This window comes from Lissotriton vulgaris, chromosome 4_1, assembly GCF_964263255.1.
Source record: "Lissotriton vulgaris chromosome 4_1, aLisVul1.2, whole genome shotgun sequence".
Lineage (NCBI taxonomy): Eukaryota > Metazoa > Chordata > Amphibia > Caudata > Salamandridae > Lissotriton > Lissotriton vulgaris.
In genome coordinates this window covers 801,500,943-801,515,096 of record NC_141691.1, presented here as the reverse complement: position 1 = coordinate 801,515,096, position 14,154 = coordinate 801,500,943, and the positions used below count along the sequence as shown (strand labels likewise).

Below are 14,154 nucleotides of genomic sequence, written 5' to 3'. Positions count from 1 at the left end.
TGGAAATCCCAGGTGAGAGAAGATGCGTTGCAGAGTGTTCATACCAATGAAGCTGGAGCTTGCTAATTTGTCTACTTGGGTATTCATTGGCAGCTTGGAGTCCATGGTAAATCCAAGGTTTCATGCTTCCTTAAATACTTTAGGAGGGGGTGCCAGGTCGTCAAGCTAGGCGCCGATTGAATCATAATTTTTCCAATCGCCACATGTGAGTATTTCCATTTTGGAGATGGCTTCATGTCATCCACTGATCAACGGCTCTGAGTTAACTGAAGATTTGTGAGTTTCCAATGTCTTGGGGGCTTTCCAGTTTAAGGAGCATTTGTTTGTCATTTGCATAGTTATAGTATGTGAACTGAAATTCATTGATCATTGCAGGCAATGACTACATGTAGATGTTAAAAAGGATGGGTGAGATGATAGAGTCTAGAGGAACCCCTGCATTTGTGAAGTACGGGTTGGATCAAAAAAGAGGGCGGATTAATGACATTTGTTCTGTTTTGAAGGTAGGATGTGATCCAGTTGGGAGCAGTTGCATCTAAGCCGGCTTCATAGAGTTTTTGTATTAGACTGTCATGGAGAACTGTGTGAAAGGCAGGTGAGAGGTTCAGGAGAAGTAGTGCAACAACCCCGTTCCGGTCTTCTGTGTTTTTAAGGCCATCACAAATGGCGATGATGGCATATACTGTGCCTCTTTCTGGACAGAATGCTGTTTGGAAGTCAGAAAGTATGGAGTTATCTTCAATGAATTGTGACATCTGGGCGGATGCTGCTCTTTCTATCAGTTTGCCCATGAAAGGTCCATTTGTAATTGGTCTGTAATTGTCAGGGTCAAGGGGGTCCAGGTTAGTTTTCTTTGCTTTAGTTATTCTAGGAAGATTCCCATAGTTCAGGAATTATTGATTATTCTTCTTACTGGTGTGGCTACCGAGGTAGTTAAAAGAATGTTCTTTAAGATTTGTGGCAGTCAAGGATTAGAAGGGCTGCTGACTGGCCTGCTTGCTTTGATACGATCCATAAATTCCCTTTGTGATATTTGTTTGAAGGAATGCAGAGTCTAGATTAGCCTACTCTTGGGAGAAATTTAGACACAAGCACCAACAAAAATGTTCAGAAAATGGAAAGACTGTAAGAGCAGACAAGACTAGTCTAGCAGACTAGTCATGTCATAGGTGCATGACAGTGTGATCAATGGAATTTGTTGTACATATTTTTCAACTGGAAGGCTAAAACCATGTGGCAGGATGAAAAAACATTGCAACTATGCAAACTGTTTTTTCAGAACTCTACATTTTAGCTCATCTTATGTTTAGAATGAGACAGTAGTCAAATGTAGTAACTAAAGAAGGTATGGATGATTTGGGGTAGACCTACACATAAGATATTTCATAAAACTACAATGGAGGTCTTCTACTTTCAGTGGTAGGCACCCAGGAGGCAGGAGCTGGTATTGTTGGGCTCATTTGCCCTGCGTCTTTAAATCAAGTCATGATCAAGCCAGTAACCTTGATGTAGTCAGCAACATGTTCACTTAAAAGCTGCCAGTAAACAGAGGTGCTTATTCGAATCTTAACCATGTTTATGAAACACAATATATGGGTAAATAATATGTGTACTGGCTAATAAGTAGAGCTATATGTGGTTTTATTTATTAGACTTCAGGGTTTATTATTAGCCAATATGTTATTTAAAGAAGAAATAATCTTCTATGTTGATTTTAAGTAAGATACTCAGGTTGCACATGTATGGCAAACTTTAAAGTTAATTCAGATTAGTATCATACATACCCAAATGGGTTATATACATTACTACATCACTTGACTATTGCACTATGGATTTGCAAATAATATAAATCGGCATTAAATGTACATGAAGTACTTTAATGACTCAAGAAATGTTACAAGCTCTTTCTAGATTTTTTGTTAAAACATATTTTATAATTAGGAGTGCTCCACTGTATATTAGTTATATCTTAAACTAAATTTGAATAATTATCTGTGAAAGATGAAACACTGCACTCTTTATTGGCACTAACAGCGTGAAATTCAACATGATTACAGCAATGAATGATATTTTAGTTGATTTATTATAGGTTTAAGTGTGGTGCTTCAATTTCATGTCTGACATTTGATAGTTACTTCCTTGATGAAGCAAATTAGCGAAACATGCATTGGTGTTTTCCTAAAATATATAAATACAAAATTTGGATTTTAGAGTAACTAGATTAAATTAAAGGCAGACGATTTAAATAACTCAGCATAACGATTTTAATTTATGAAAAGAAGGATGGTATGAGGCGTGATTTAATATTGGGTCTTCAAGTCACCCAATGAACATACATATCTTCTTCTCAACTTTATTGTTTCCCCCAACTTCACTGCCCGAGAAGCTATTCTCATCAACAACCCCAAACCTTTAATGGATTATAATTTATATATTTGTAAGTGCACCTTACAAATGTAAAAGAGATCGAATCCTAAATCTATAAATGACTATATGAACTTTATTTTTGTACAGTCCCAAATCTTGGTAAATTTAGAATACTGATATTAAAGGTATGAGGTAAGAGTAGAACTATTTTACAGTACTAGGGGAAGCACTTTATGCTGGTGTGGATGTAATGTCATATACTGAAATGGTAAGTACAAGTATGATACCGGGAATATTTCATGAATTACAGAGGGGCATTATCATGAGACAGTATCTACGGATATGATGGGAGATTTAAGGCAACATTTTCTGACTATTTGGGGAGGTAATTTCACAATATCCTGTGGTTAATTTCACAGTGATTTGGCAGCAATTTCATACTACAAAATGTCAACAGAGAGAAAGAACATTTAAAACCATTCTTTTTTCATGCAATGCAAAGTTTACACCAACTAATTTCTACTGGATATATAAAACAGAATTATTATTAATAGTAGCCAGAAGCAGAATGGTAAGAGGATGGAGACAACTACTGAAAGATGTCATGTCACCCACAACTGATATGTTTATAATATGAGGCACGCTTAAAGCACCAACCTGCCACTAATCAGTACCAAGCTGGTTACTTCAAGAGAAGAGAAATACAATGAGCAAATTGCTATCAGAACAAACAATAATCAGAAAATTGTCTCTGGTACTACCAGCTTGGCCACAATAAATTCAAGTATCAGTATGTGGCACATCCAGGGAAACTGGGGCTCCCCACTGAGGAACAGAACTGCAGTCTCCTTTGTTTCATTAGGTACACTACAGTGAAATACGGAAGGACACCTGTGGGTCCTGAAACATAACTTTTCTTATGTGTCAGGTCTGTTTCATAAAAGAAAGCTGCATCTATATATCTGGAGTAAAACTAATTAGTCCGTTTTATATGGGAATTTAGTCCCTAGCCATTCAAAGGTAAGAACGCAAAAAATGATGGAACAATAGTTGATCCACGAATACACCAGGGGGGCTAGAGTCTTATCAGGACTTTCCATAAGGGAACCTCCATGGCTATCTCAAAATGTATCCCTCCTTCTCTCCTCCAAATGTTTCACATTAAACCTTCCACATCTTCTTGTACCATAACATAAAAATAAGACAACATGGAAAAAAAAACGAAAAATAAAATCAATATAAACAGTAAAAAGATTACTTCACGATCCGGAGTGAGTAAATATTTGGCACCCCAAAGATGAAAGGTGCTAAGTAGAATGGGATTCCACCAACGATGTGCCAGACAAAAGGTTGTGTGAGGCTACCCATGGCAAGGGCATCCTTAGCCCAGGCAAGCCTTCCCATGAGGATTAAAGTTTGAATCACTAAAGTAGATCCCCACAGCCAGCACAGCATACTTGAGGCTGATATTAGTGGGAGAATCACATCCTTAGATAAAAAAGGAAACTAATAAAACAGAAAAATACACAAATATTAAAGGGAAAGGGCACATGGGTTCCCTCTAAGATAAAGAGATAACATCTTATACTAACATGGTGTTTAGACTAATAAACTAAGCAGAAACGTGCAAACCACCCAACAAAATAATGCTATAAGTTACTGAAAAGAAGTTTGAGGAGGTCGCTTAGTAATTTCTGTGGGTTGCAATGACCTGGTGAGTACCGATCCAAGATTCGTTGCTTAGGTAAAAGCTTTATATACTAATTTAAAAAAAGAAGTAATATTCTGGTTAAAAATATTCAGCTGGAAAAAGATAGGGAGTACCATTGAGACTTCGACACTTTGGGACATCCACCATAAATTGGCAGAGGTCCCATTCTGATAACTTTACAATATGATCGCCTCATTTAAGTTGGAGAACCACGAGGTTTCCAAAAGAGTTTAACCACCATCCCATCTGCTACAGTGACTATGACGGGCAGGGGGCAGGAGGGGGAGCGGGGGCAGGGCAGTTTTAGAGGTGAGGTTATAGAAATTAAATTCAAATTAGCTGAATAAAATTATCATTTTAAGGGTGTCACTTACACGGTGCAATACATGTCTATACTTTTTAGGACCTCAAAATTATACCTGAATTAACAGCGTCAATATTTCCAGTTTTCACATGGTCTGTGTAACAAGGACAGGTATTTAAAGAACAACTATTTTTATTTAAAAAAATGGAAAAAATTGCATATCCCCTAATAGTGTGCACATGCACCACATGCAACGGGTACACTATGCAAAAGTAGAGATAGGTAAACGGGCACTACTTTTGTATGTGAAATACCATGAACAACACAACATGCGAAATGTATGTATGCACTGAGTGGAAGTGTTTATTAATCAGTCAAATAATCTTTAACACAAACATACATGGGCATGAACAACACATTTTATGAGTCGTTTATTTTGTGAATTGGCCCTTTGGTGTTTCTTGGTGACACATAACCTAGTCAGGGACGCTAACCTACACACATGTAAAATTTCCATTGATGCCCAGGTGCTGGTCACTCACTAAAGGATTTCATTATGAGTGGCTCGTTAAAATCCCTGTTATTTTCTTGCCCTGATGTATCATTACCGGAAGTCCCTGTAACTCAGAGGGTGGCGAATTAAAGGGAATTACATGTCTGGGGAAATAACATATAGCATTACCTCCTCGTCCTGTCTTCCTCGCCACAGTAATTACATATGAGCCTCCGGCTCCACACAGAACTCCAAGTTTAAAAACATCGCTCTAGTCTCCCCTCCCTCCTCCAAGATGGCCCCCAGTGGCTTCAGCCAATCCCATACAGGGACACAGAGAAACCAACCCGACCTGTTCTTTTTTTCTGCACTTCTCCGAGTGCTGTGTTCCCTGCTGGTCAGGTGAGTGTGGCTGGGGTCTTGCTTTAGGAGCCCCTTTTAGCCTTGGTATTTGGTTGGGGTGAAGTTAGTTGTATGTTTAATTTTTTTGTTGTTCCCCCTTTGTTTTGCCCGGCACCGTGTCCTGCTGAGCGGACTTGGGTGCTTGTATGTGCGGGTTCGAAGTGTGTTCCCGCTTCGAGGGGCCGCGCCTCTGTTGTCCTGCTTAGCGGGTGGAGAGTTTGGTGCGTGTTCCCCGTTTCCGATCGCGCGTCCTGCTTGTGGGACTCCGCGCGGTCGGATGTTTTGCCTTCTTGCCGGCGCTTGCTAGGGAAGCGTGTTTGACGGTGCGGCGTCTCTTTTCTATGCACGCGTGTTGCAGGCGCGGCGTCAGGGCTTGATGACCTGCCTGCGGTGTCTCTTCCCTTCCCGTCCGCGTGTCGGGATACTGCGGCTCTACGCGGTCGAGTGTTTTACTCTTACCGGGGGTCTTGGCTGGGTTACTCGTTGGTTCCTCCTCTGGACTCCAGGGTTCGTAGGGGGCCTCTTTAAGGTGCTGGCTCGCGTTTCTTCCGGATTTTTATGCTTCCTGTGGGGGCGTTTCATTGGGTGTGTCTGTGGTTGCTTGGCAACCGGATACCTATTTAATGGATTCAGGTGTGTTTTCTGTCGCTTGCTGTTGCATTTTGCTTGTGGCTGGTGTAATGGAGGGCGGTTCTTCAGATGTGTCTGTTAGTGACTCTTTGGAGGCCTCGAGTTCAGGGATGTCTGTTCCTTCTATGGTTTTGTTGCAGAAAATGATAGATTCTGCCGTTACTGCTGCCTTGCATGACTGTGCTCCTGTTCCTCCTGACAAGAGAGCACGTGTTGATGATGCTCCTGCTGTTGATTCTGACGCTGAGGAGGAGGTTAATGTCAAGGGTCGTTTTGTGCAGGGGGCCGACCTTAAGGAGGTCCTTTGTCACATACGCAGGAACTTTGTTTTCCCTGAATCCGTGGTTCCTGTGGAGGATGATTTATTTTCGCAATATCAGCGTCCTGAGCCTGATTCATTACCTCTTCATTCATCTGTGTTGAAGGTGTTGGAGTCTTAATGGAAGGATGTGGACAAGGGTTCATTTCCTCGATTCCTGAATAAAAGATATCCTCTGCAGGACTTTTCTGTTAAATTTCCTTCATCTGTCAAGGTGGATTCCTTGATGGCCAGTATGTCTTCCCATGGGTCGGTGGTCTCTGAGGATTCTTCTCCTGTTGACCCTGTTGATCGGAAGGTTGATGGGGCTGTGAAGCGCACTTTTGCGGCTGCCAATTTTTCCATTCGGGCGGCTGCCTATTCGTCTTACACGATCCAGTCCTTGCTTAAAGATTTTCAATCTCTGTCGGAATTGTTGGACCAGGGTGAGGATGTCTCTTCTACCCTGGCGATGATGGAGCAGCAGGTTCGCCTACTTTCGGATGTGTCTTTTGATTCGTTGGGGGCGGCTGCTTCTGCGACTTGGTCATCTGTGGCTGCCAGGCGTCAGTTGTGGCTTCGCTCCTGGAAGACGGATGCTGCACAGAAGAATCTCCTGATGAAGATCCCCTTTTCGGGGGTTAAGCTTTTTGGTTCACCTTTGGATGAGATGGTGAAGAAGACGGCGGAGGACCGTAAGCTCCTTGCTCCTGAGCGGCTTGGGCGCTTCCGTTCCTTTCGTTCTCCTAGGGCTTTTGGTCCTTCTAGGAGGGGTCGTGCTGGTCAGCCCTTTCGTGGAAGGAGGTGTGGCCGGGGTGCTCCTTCCTTTTATAAATCCCGGTTCTCCGGTGCTTCTTCCACCTCCACTCCCGCTTCCAAGTCCTGACTGGATCGCTCCTGGTGTCGGTCCGGTTGGGGGTCGCCTCACTTACTTCATGGATTCTTGGCGCGAGACTGTGTCAGACCAATGGGTGCTTCGGGTGATTTCGGAAGGTTTGCGCATTGGATTTGCCCAGACACCCCCAGACTGTTTCAAGGCCACTCCTTGTCCCAGAGATCCTGTGAAAAAGTTGGCGCTTTTGGAAGGCATAGATTCCCTGGTGGTCAAAAAGGCGGTGATTCCTGTGCCCAGCGATCAGTTGGGGAAGGGGGTATATTCCATAATTTTCCTGGTGTCCAAGCGCACCGGGGATCTCGGCCTGTGATGGACCTGAAGTGGGTCAACACTTTCATCCCTCACCTACGGTTCAAAATGGTGTCGCTTCAATTGATCCTTCCTCTGGTGTCTCAAGACGATTTCCTTGCATCAATAGACTTGAGGGATGCTTACCTGCATGTTCCTATTCATCCAGACTTTCAGAAGTTTCTCCGGTTTTGCGTACAGGGTCATCATTACCAGTTCCAGGTATTACCTTTTGGGCTCTGCTCTGCTCCCAGGACCTTTACTAAGATTCTGGCTCCTCTTATTGGACATTTGCATGGGAGGGCATTAGTGTTTTTCCGTATCTGGACGACATTTTAATTTCTGCTTCTTCTCTTCCTAAGGCGGAGTTACATGTCCAGAGGGTGTGCCATGTCCTGGAGCATCATGGGTTCCTCATAAATGGGGCTCTGTTCAGGACTCAGTTGGGGATGGTGTTCCTGCCCCCTCCCCGGATTCTGTCCCTGATGTCTGCAGTTCGTGCCCTGTTGTTGGGGCATTCTCATCCTGTGAGCCTATGGTTGAGGGTTCGGGGTCTGATGTCGGCGTCATTGTTTACGGTGCCGTGGGCTCGCCTCCACATGTACCCGGTGGTGTCCCACATTTTGTCGCATTGGGACCCCTGTTGCCTCGATATGAGTGTTTTGATTCCTATGTCAGTGGATGTTCGAGTGGTCCTGGGTTGGTGGTTGGTCGAGAATCATCTGTTCAGGGGTCGCCCCTTTCTGATTGTTCCCACCCGCGTGGTCACTACCGATGCCAGCCTGCTGGGGTGGGGTGCTACTCTGGGGGATTCAACGACTCAAGGGGTTTGGCCTCAGTCGGTGTTGTCATGTTCCTCCAACTACAAAGAGCTGAAGGCCGTCCTTCTGGGTCTGTTGGATTTCTCGGATCTTGTTCGGGGTCACCACGTACAGATACGTACAGACAATCAGGTTGTAATGTCTTATGTGAACCATCAAGGGGGGTGCAAGGTTCGCTCCCTCAGTTGCATCAGCCGTCGAATTTGTTGTTGGGCGGAGGTGCATCTGGAGTCCCTATCTGCCATTTACCTACCTGGCGCAGAGAACACTGTGGCGGATTGTCTGAGCCGGGTGTTTCCTTCAATGGGGTCCCTGTCCCTCACACGATGGATGTACAGGCGGTTGCAAGTGATGTTTGGCTGTCCGATTGTGGACCTGTTTGCCTCCCAGGACAATGCCCGGATCTGATGTTTTTGCACGATTATGCCTTGCCGGGATGCCTGGAGGGTGGACGCACTTTCGTTCCTTTGGCCGAAGGGACTTTTGTATGCTTTTCCCCCTGTTCCCCTAATTCCAGCTGTGTTGCAGAAAATCGAGAGGGAGGGGTCCTTTGTGCTTCTGATTGCTCCTTGTTAGAAGCGTCGCCCTTGGTATCCCCTACTGTTGGAATTGGCTGTGTCTCCGGGGTGGGCCTTGCCGTTCATTCCTTATCCTCTATTGGGTCCTCTTTTCCTCTGCCTGTGTTCCGTTCCCTGGGTCTGCAGACCTGGCTCTTGAGAGGGATTCTCTGATACGTGAGGGTTGTTCTGTGACTGTGGCTGGGGTCATTCAACGATCCCGGAGGCCTTCTACGCTTAAATCCTACGCCAAGCATTGGGATAGTTTTGCTTCTTGGTGTGTTGGTCGTGAGCTGTCTTTGGATTCTCTGGATCCAGCTCGCATTCTGGATTTTCTTAATGATGGTTTTGTGTTGGGCTTGGCCATTTCGACTCTTCGGGCTCAATGTGCCGCCATTCGGGCATTTCATGTCCTCCCTTTGGTTTCTATTTCTCCTTTGGTTACTAGACTTTTCAAGTCTCTCTCTTTCCAAAGCCCCCGTCCTATCATGTGTCCTCCTCCTTGGGACCTTCGTTTGGTTTTGTGTTCCTTGCAGTTGGCTCCTTTCGAACCATTGGAGTCGGTGGACTTGAAGTTTTTAACGCTCAAGGTGGTTTTTCTTGTGGCGATTGCTTCTGCCAGGCGTATGGGTGAGTTGGGTGCTTTCCTTCGTTCTGCACCATTTTTGTTGGTTCTGTCGGACCGTGTGGTCTTGCGCCATCATCCTACTTTTGTACCTAAGGTGGATTCTTATTTTCACCGTTCTACTGAAGTGGTTCTTCCGGTTCTTTGTCCTGATCCTTCCTCGGCTGAGGAATCCCTTTTACACCTCTTGGATGTTCGCCGTGCCTTATTGATTTATTTGTCACGCACTTCTTCCTTTTGTAAAGTGGACAACTTGTTTATCAACTTTGGTTTGTCACGTCAGGGCCTGAAACCCTCCATCTCCACGATCAGTCGTTGGATTAAGGAGGCCATTTTGTTGGCATATGCTTCGGTTTCTGAGGTCCCCTCCCTTCCTGTTCAGGGTCGTTCCACCAGATCTGTTGCGGTGTCCTGGGCTTCTTTCAAAGGGGTGTCAATGGAGGATGTATGTAGGGCTGCTACGTGGTCTTCCCCCCATACTTTCATGTCCCATTACCCCCTCCAGATTGGGGGTGGGGGTTCTGTTTCGTTTGCCTCTTCTGTTTTGTCTGCGGGGGTACCTTGAGAGGTTGTTCTTTGAATGCTATGTCTCTGTTTATTAAACTGTCTTTTTCTCTGCACTGATGGTGTGGTCTGTTTTCCTTACATGAAGCTGATTGCTTTAGTATCGGCTCATATGTAATTACTGTGGCGAGGAAGACAGGACGAGGAGGTAATGCCCCGGTTACTTGCCGGTAATCTTCATTACTCCGAGTCCATGTCTTCCTCGCCACAGTATATTTTCCCTTCCCTCCCGGCCCTGGTGGTGTCTTCATGTCTACGGCTTGGTTTTTCAGGTCAGGTTGTTTTCTCTGTGTCCCTTTATGGGATTGGCTGAAGCCACTGGGGGCCATCTTGGAGGAGGGAGGGGAGACTAGAGCAATCTTTTTAAACTTGGAGTTCTGTGTGGAGCCGGAGGCTCATATGTAATTACTGTGGCGAGGAAGACATGGACTCGGAGTAATGAAGATTACCGGTAAGTAACCGGGGCAATCCCTGTCTTTGCAATGGTTCCTGCACATTTTTCTATGGTGTTTCACACACAGATTCTGGCTACTTTTATAGGCTGAAAGCTCTGTCTAAAACATACTCAACTTGTAATTTCGATTACCAGACCCATTGGGTCATCATTACTGGTGATGGCATGGGCTGGATTTTGCCCACCACAAACTTACAGATAACAGAGGTACTAGTACCTCTGAAGGTAGAGAAAATCCAGCCCATTATGTGTTGGACCTTGAGAGTCAATCAATCTGGATTTGTATTGCGTGGCTAATCACCGGTGAGGGTAGCCAGGCGCTGAAGAGAGTCCACTACAAAATGAGAAATTACCGGGGAACCTGTAATTCCAACACCTGTCCTTGGTTGTTTGTGTCTTGCTATGAATACTAATTAAAATGTGCAATAACGGCACAGACTTACCTTCCCTGACAGTAACAGCGATAGTGTCCGTGCTGCTCAGTCCTTCAGCGTCCTGCACCGTTAACCGAAAGCGGTACGTACCGACCTGCAGACCAGTCACAATTGACACTGATTTTTCACTGTTTTCAATTTTTGCCTTTTGTGGGCCACTGTAAATAACCAAAATAAATATTGACATTGTGCAGAACATGCAATTACGTTACATAGGACAACAAACATTTACATACTTCGTTTAGAGTGGTTTCTAATTGTATTTTGAATGAATAGTATTGCATCAGTTGTTTATTTTAACATATTATATTACCAAATTGCTTGTAAAATTCGAGGAACAGACGCTTTTTCTACATTTTGAAATAAAAAGCTCAATTGTCTTGCAATGTTTTTCTTTCAATGTTTTCAAGACAGTACTAGTATTATTTTCCATCAACTGAAACTGACCTCTGAGAGAACAATACGCTCTAAGGGGTATATTCACAAGAACGTGTGATAACTACCACAAGAGTAGGGTAACGCAACTTTCAGCATCACAGCCCATTGCGGGAAAATAACCCCGTGACAACGTGGAATTCACAGCACGGCGGTAGCATGCAATAGTTTGCCAACACCGCGGACAATGTCTGCGAAACAACCACCGCGAGGGAGATAAAAACACAATCCCCAACGCGATAAAACCTGCGATGGTCAAATGCGCGATAAGAAAACAGTGACAACCAGCGTGAGTGCAGCAATACTCACGTGCAATGCGGGAAAATAGTACAAGAACAGCACATAGAAAATGCCACTGAACAAAAATCATCAACAGCGGAATACAACAAATGCATCCTGGACAACTGCAGAGGACAGCGTGTCCACAACATCCAAGCACCGTGGAAGAACAGAACCAACAGGCACACCGCACTAAAGACGCCAGTGGCAGACAGAGCAGAGCCACAGGATCGACACACCCACCGTGCAGCATACGCACACAATCAGGAGTGCACCCCGGCAGTGACAACATCCTGGGTCAAACAGCACCCCCACCACATTTGAACACAGGACACAACAGGTTCAGCAAATGTGCTCAACCTGCCAAATCACATCTGGAAGGCAGGGAAACGTAACATCAAAATGTACAAGTACAGGCTGAGACCTGCAAAAATGTTTTATTCACACATGTAGTGCATTTGGACATTTTCTACTGTTGTTTGATTGCCATGGACGGTCACAATGTGACATGCTCATGAGAAGTAAGTGTCAATTAGGGTATTCCTAGGGGCCATTCCTGCCGCTGCTGCAATGGGATGTGGGCCACCTGCCCCATCACCACCATCATCGTCCGGTACCTCTGGAACTAGGATCCATGGGGCCCTGGTGCGAGCAAAGATGTTGTGCAACACACATGCGAACACAGATGTTGTGAAACATACAACATGCAACACGATGTCCGGGCTGTACAGGAGCTTCCCACCTGTGCCGTCCAGCCACCCTCAAGCCGGATTTGCAGAAGGGTACCCAGCCCACTTGACATGCTTACCTGTTCGCAAGCTCTGGGTTAGCAGGAGGTTATTCAGCCTTCCTGAAAATAGCATCCGGTAGGAGAATTCAATGGGCCAAAGTAGATCCAATAACTCTGATCCACGGGGTGGTTAATGCTGCTAAGCAGAACTTATCAGCCTGATTTGATTTACAGATGAGTGAATGGGAAGCGTTCCTTTGAGTCCATAAATACCTGTAAATCATATTCTATACTGGTCTTCTCACCACTTAAGCCTCCCCCTAGACAACCCAAATGGGACTATAATGCAACATACTCAGTTTCTGGGCCATTGTTGTTACTTAAACTCGATACTGCAGGGAAGTCCACCTTCAGTAAGGCTGCATAATGTAAGGATTGGAAGGACCATGGTGATTTACTTGACCCTGCATGTATGGCACCTTCAAACCATCCCTATGACAGACTGGAGAATCCGTATTTGTCCTGAGGAGGCCTTGTGTAGACATTCGTAAATCTCTTCTGTTTGCAAATCTTGCAGACAGAATGAAGCATGCTCTTCAGCATCTCTAATTCTGGGATAGCTGAACCATCCGACTCTGGCGAAGCTCCTGGAGAAACGTGTCCACGTCTAATTATGCAACCTCATAGAACAATTCTGACTCTAGACCAATTCCTTTCCAGCTTCCACCAAGGCCTCAGCACTGAGTCGGCTCTAACGCACATAGTAGATGATGAGTTAAAAATGCTGGATCAAAATGAACCCTTCCTCTAATCCTCTTCGACCTCTTGTCAGCTTTCAACTCGGTTTAAAATAAAAGCTTCCTAGACTTACTGGAATGTAGGATGGTGCTATCAGGGTCTGTTCTGAACTGGGTCACCTCGTTTCTCCACAACAGAACCCAAAGAATCAAGTTTAATCAGTCCTGGTTCAATTCCACACTGTCATACTTGGGGCCCCACAGGGGTCCACACTCTCACCCACTCTCTTTAACCTGTTCATGGAGTCTTTAACTGAAATCCTGACATTCTCCAACATCCACTATCAAATGTATGCCCAACTATCCTTAAAAATCTCTTTGCGGGGATGATATTAGATCTCTCAACATAAGTCTACAAAAAAAAACTGTCTAACCTGCAATCACCTCAAACTAAACGCTCTCAAAACAGGATTCCTCTGAAATGACTTACCCAAACAGTCACCCGAAAGGATGAACCAACTAACAGCTCTTAATGCGTACCATGCAATATAGATTCCCCACGATCAATGGGAATAATGCTAGATAAGAACTGGAACATGCAGGAGAACATCAGTACTGTCACTAAAGGAGCAAACTTTCGAATGAACATATTAAGAAAAATAAAACCCTTTCTCCCCCCCAACGACTTAAAATCAGCTGGCCGAGCCCCAGTGATTTCCAGGTTGGAATATGGAAGTACAACCCTCTGCGAACCACCTAGATCTAAGTTGGCTCCACGAAGAGCCTCTCTTAACTCTGCTGCAAGGCTCATCCTAGGATCTAAAAGATACAACCACACCACTCCCCATATGAAATCTCAAAACTGGCTCCCATATGAGGCATGGATACAGTAAAAAAATTGCCTACTTGACTCATAAAGCCCTACACTTCAACAGCTCGAGGGGCCTTGCACAAAAACTGGAACTGGAGGAAATAGAGGCACCAGCATCTAATTGTTGAAACCACTGAAATTCCATAAAAAGAAAATGTTCAACTGAGCATTCTCGGGTATTGCCCCGAGAAAATGAAACTCCCAACCCCCTGACATCAGACTGCACCCCTCAACAGCATCATTCAAAAAAGGAAGTTAA

At 44.7% G+C, this 14,154-nt stretch overlaps 1 protein-coding gene across 1 annotated transcript in view; it reads right to left on the bottom strand.

The window, feature by feature from the left end:
- Positions 1-14,154, bottom strand: part of KIAA0319 (KIAA0319 ortholog) — a 993,525-nt gene that overhangs the window by 168,147 nt on the left and 811,224 nt on the right. The window contains exon 13 of the mRNA XM_086965138.1: positions 10,853-11,001. Coding sequence (XP_086821264.1) covers positions 10,853-11,001 — 149 coding nt within the window. The remainder of the gene's footprint in view (positions 1-10,852; positions 11,002-14,154) is intronic.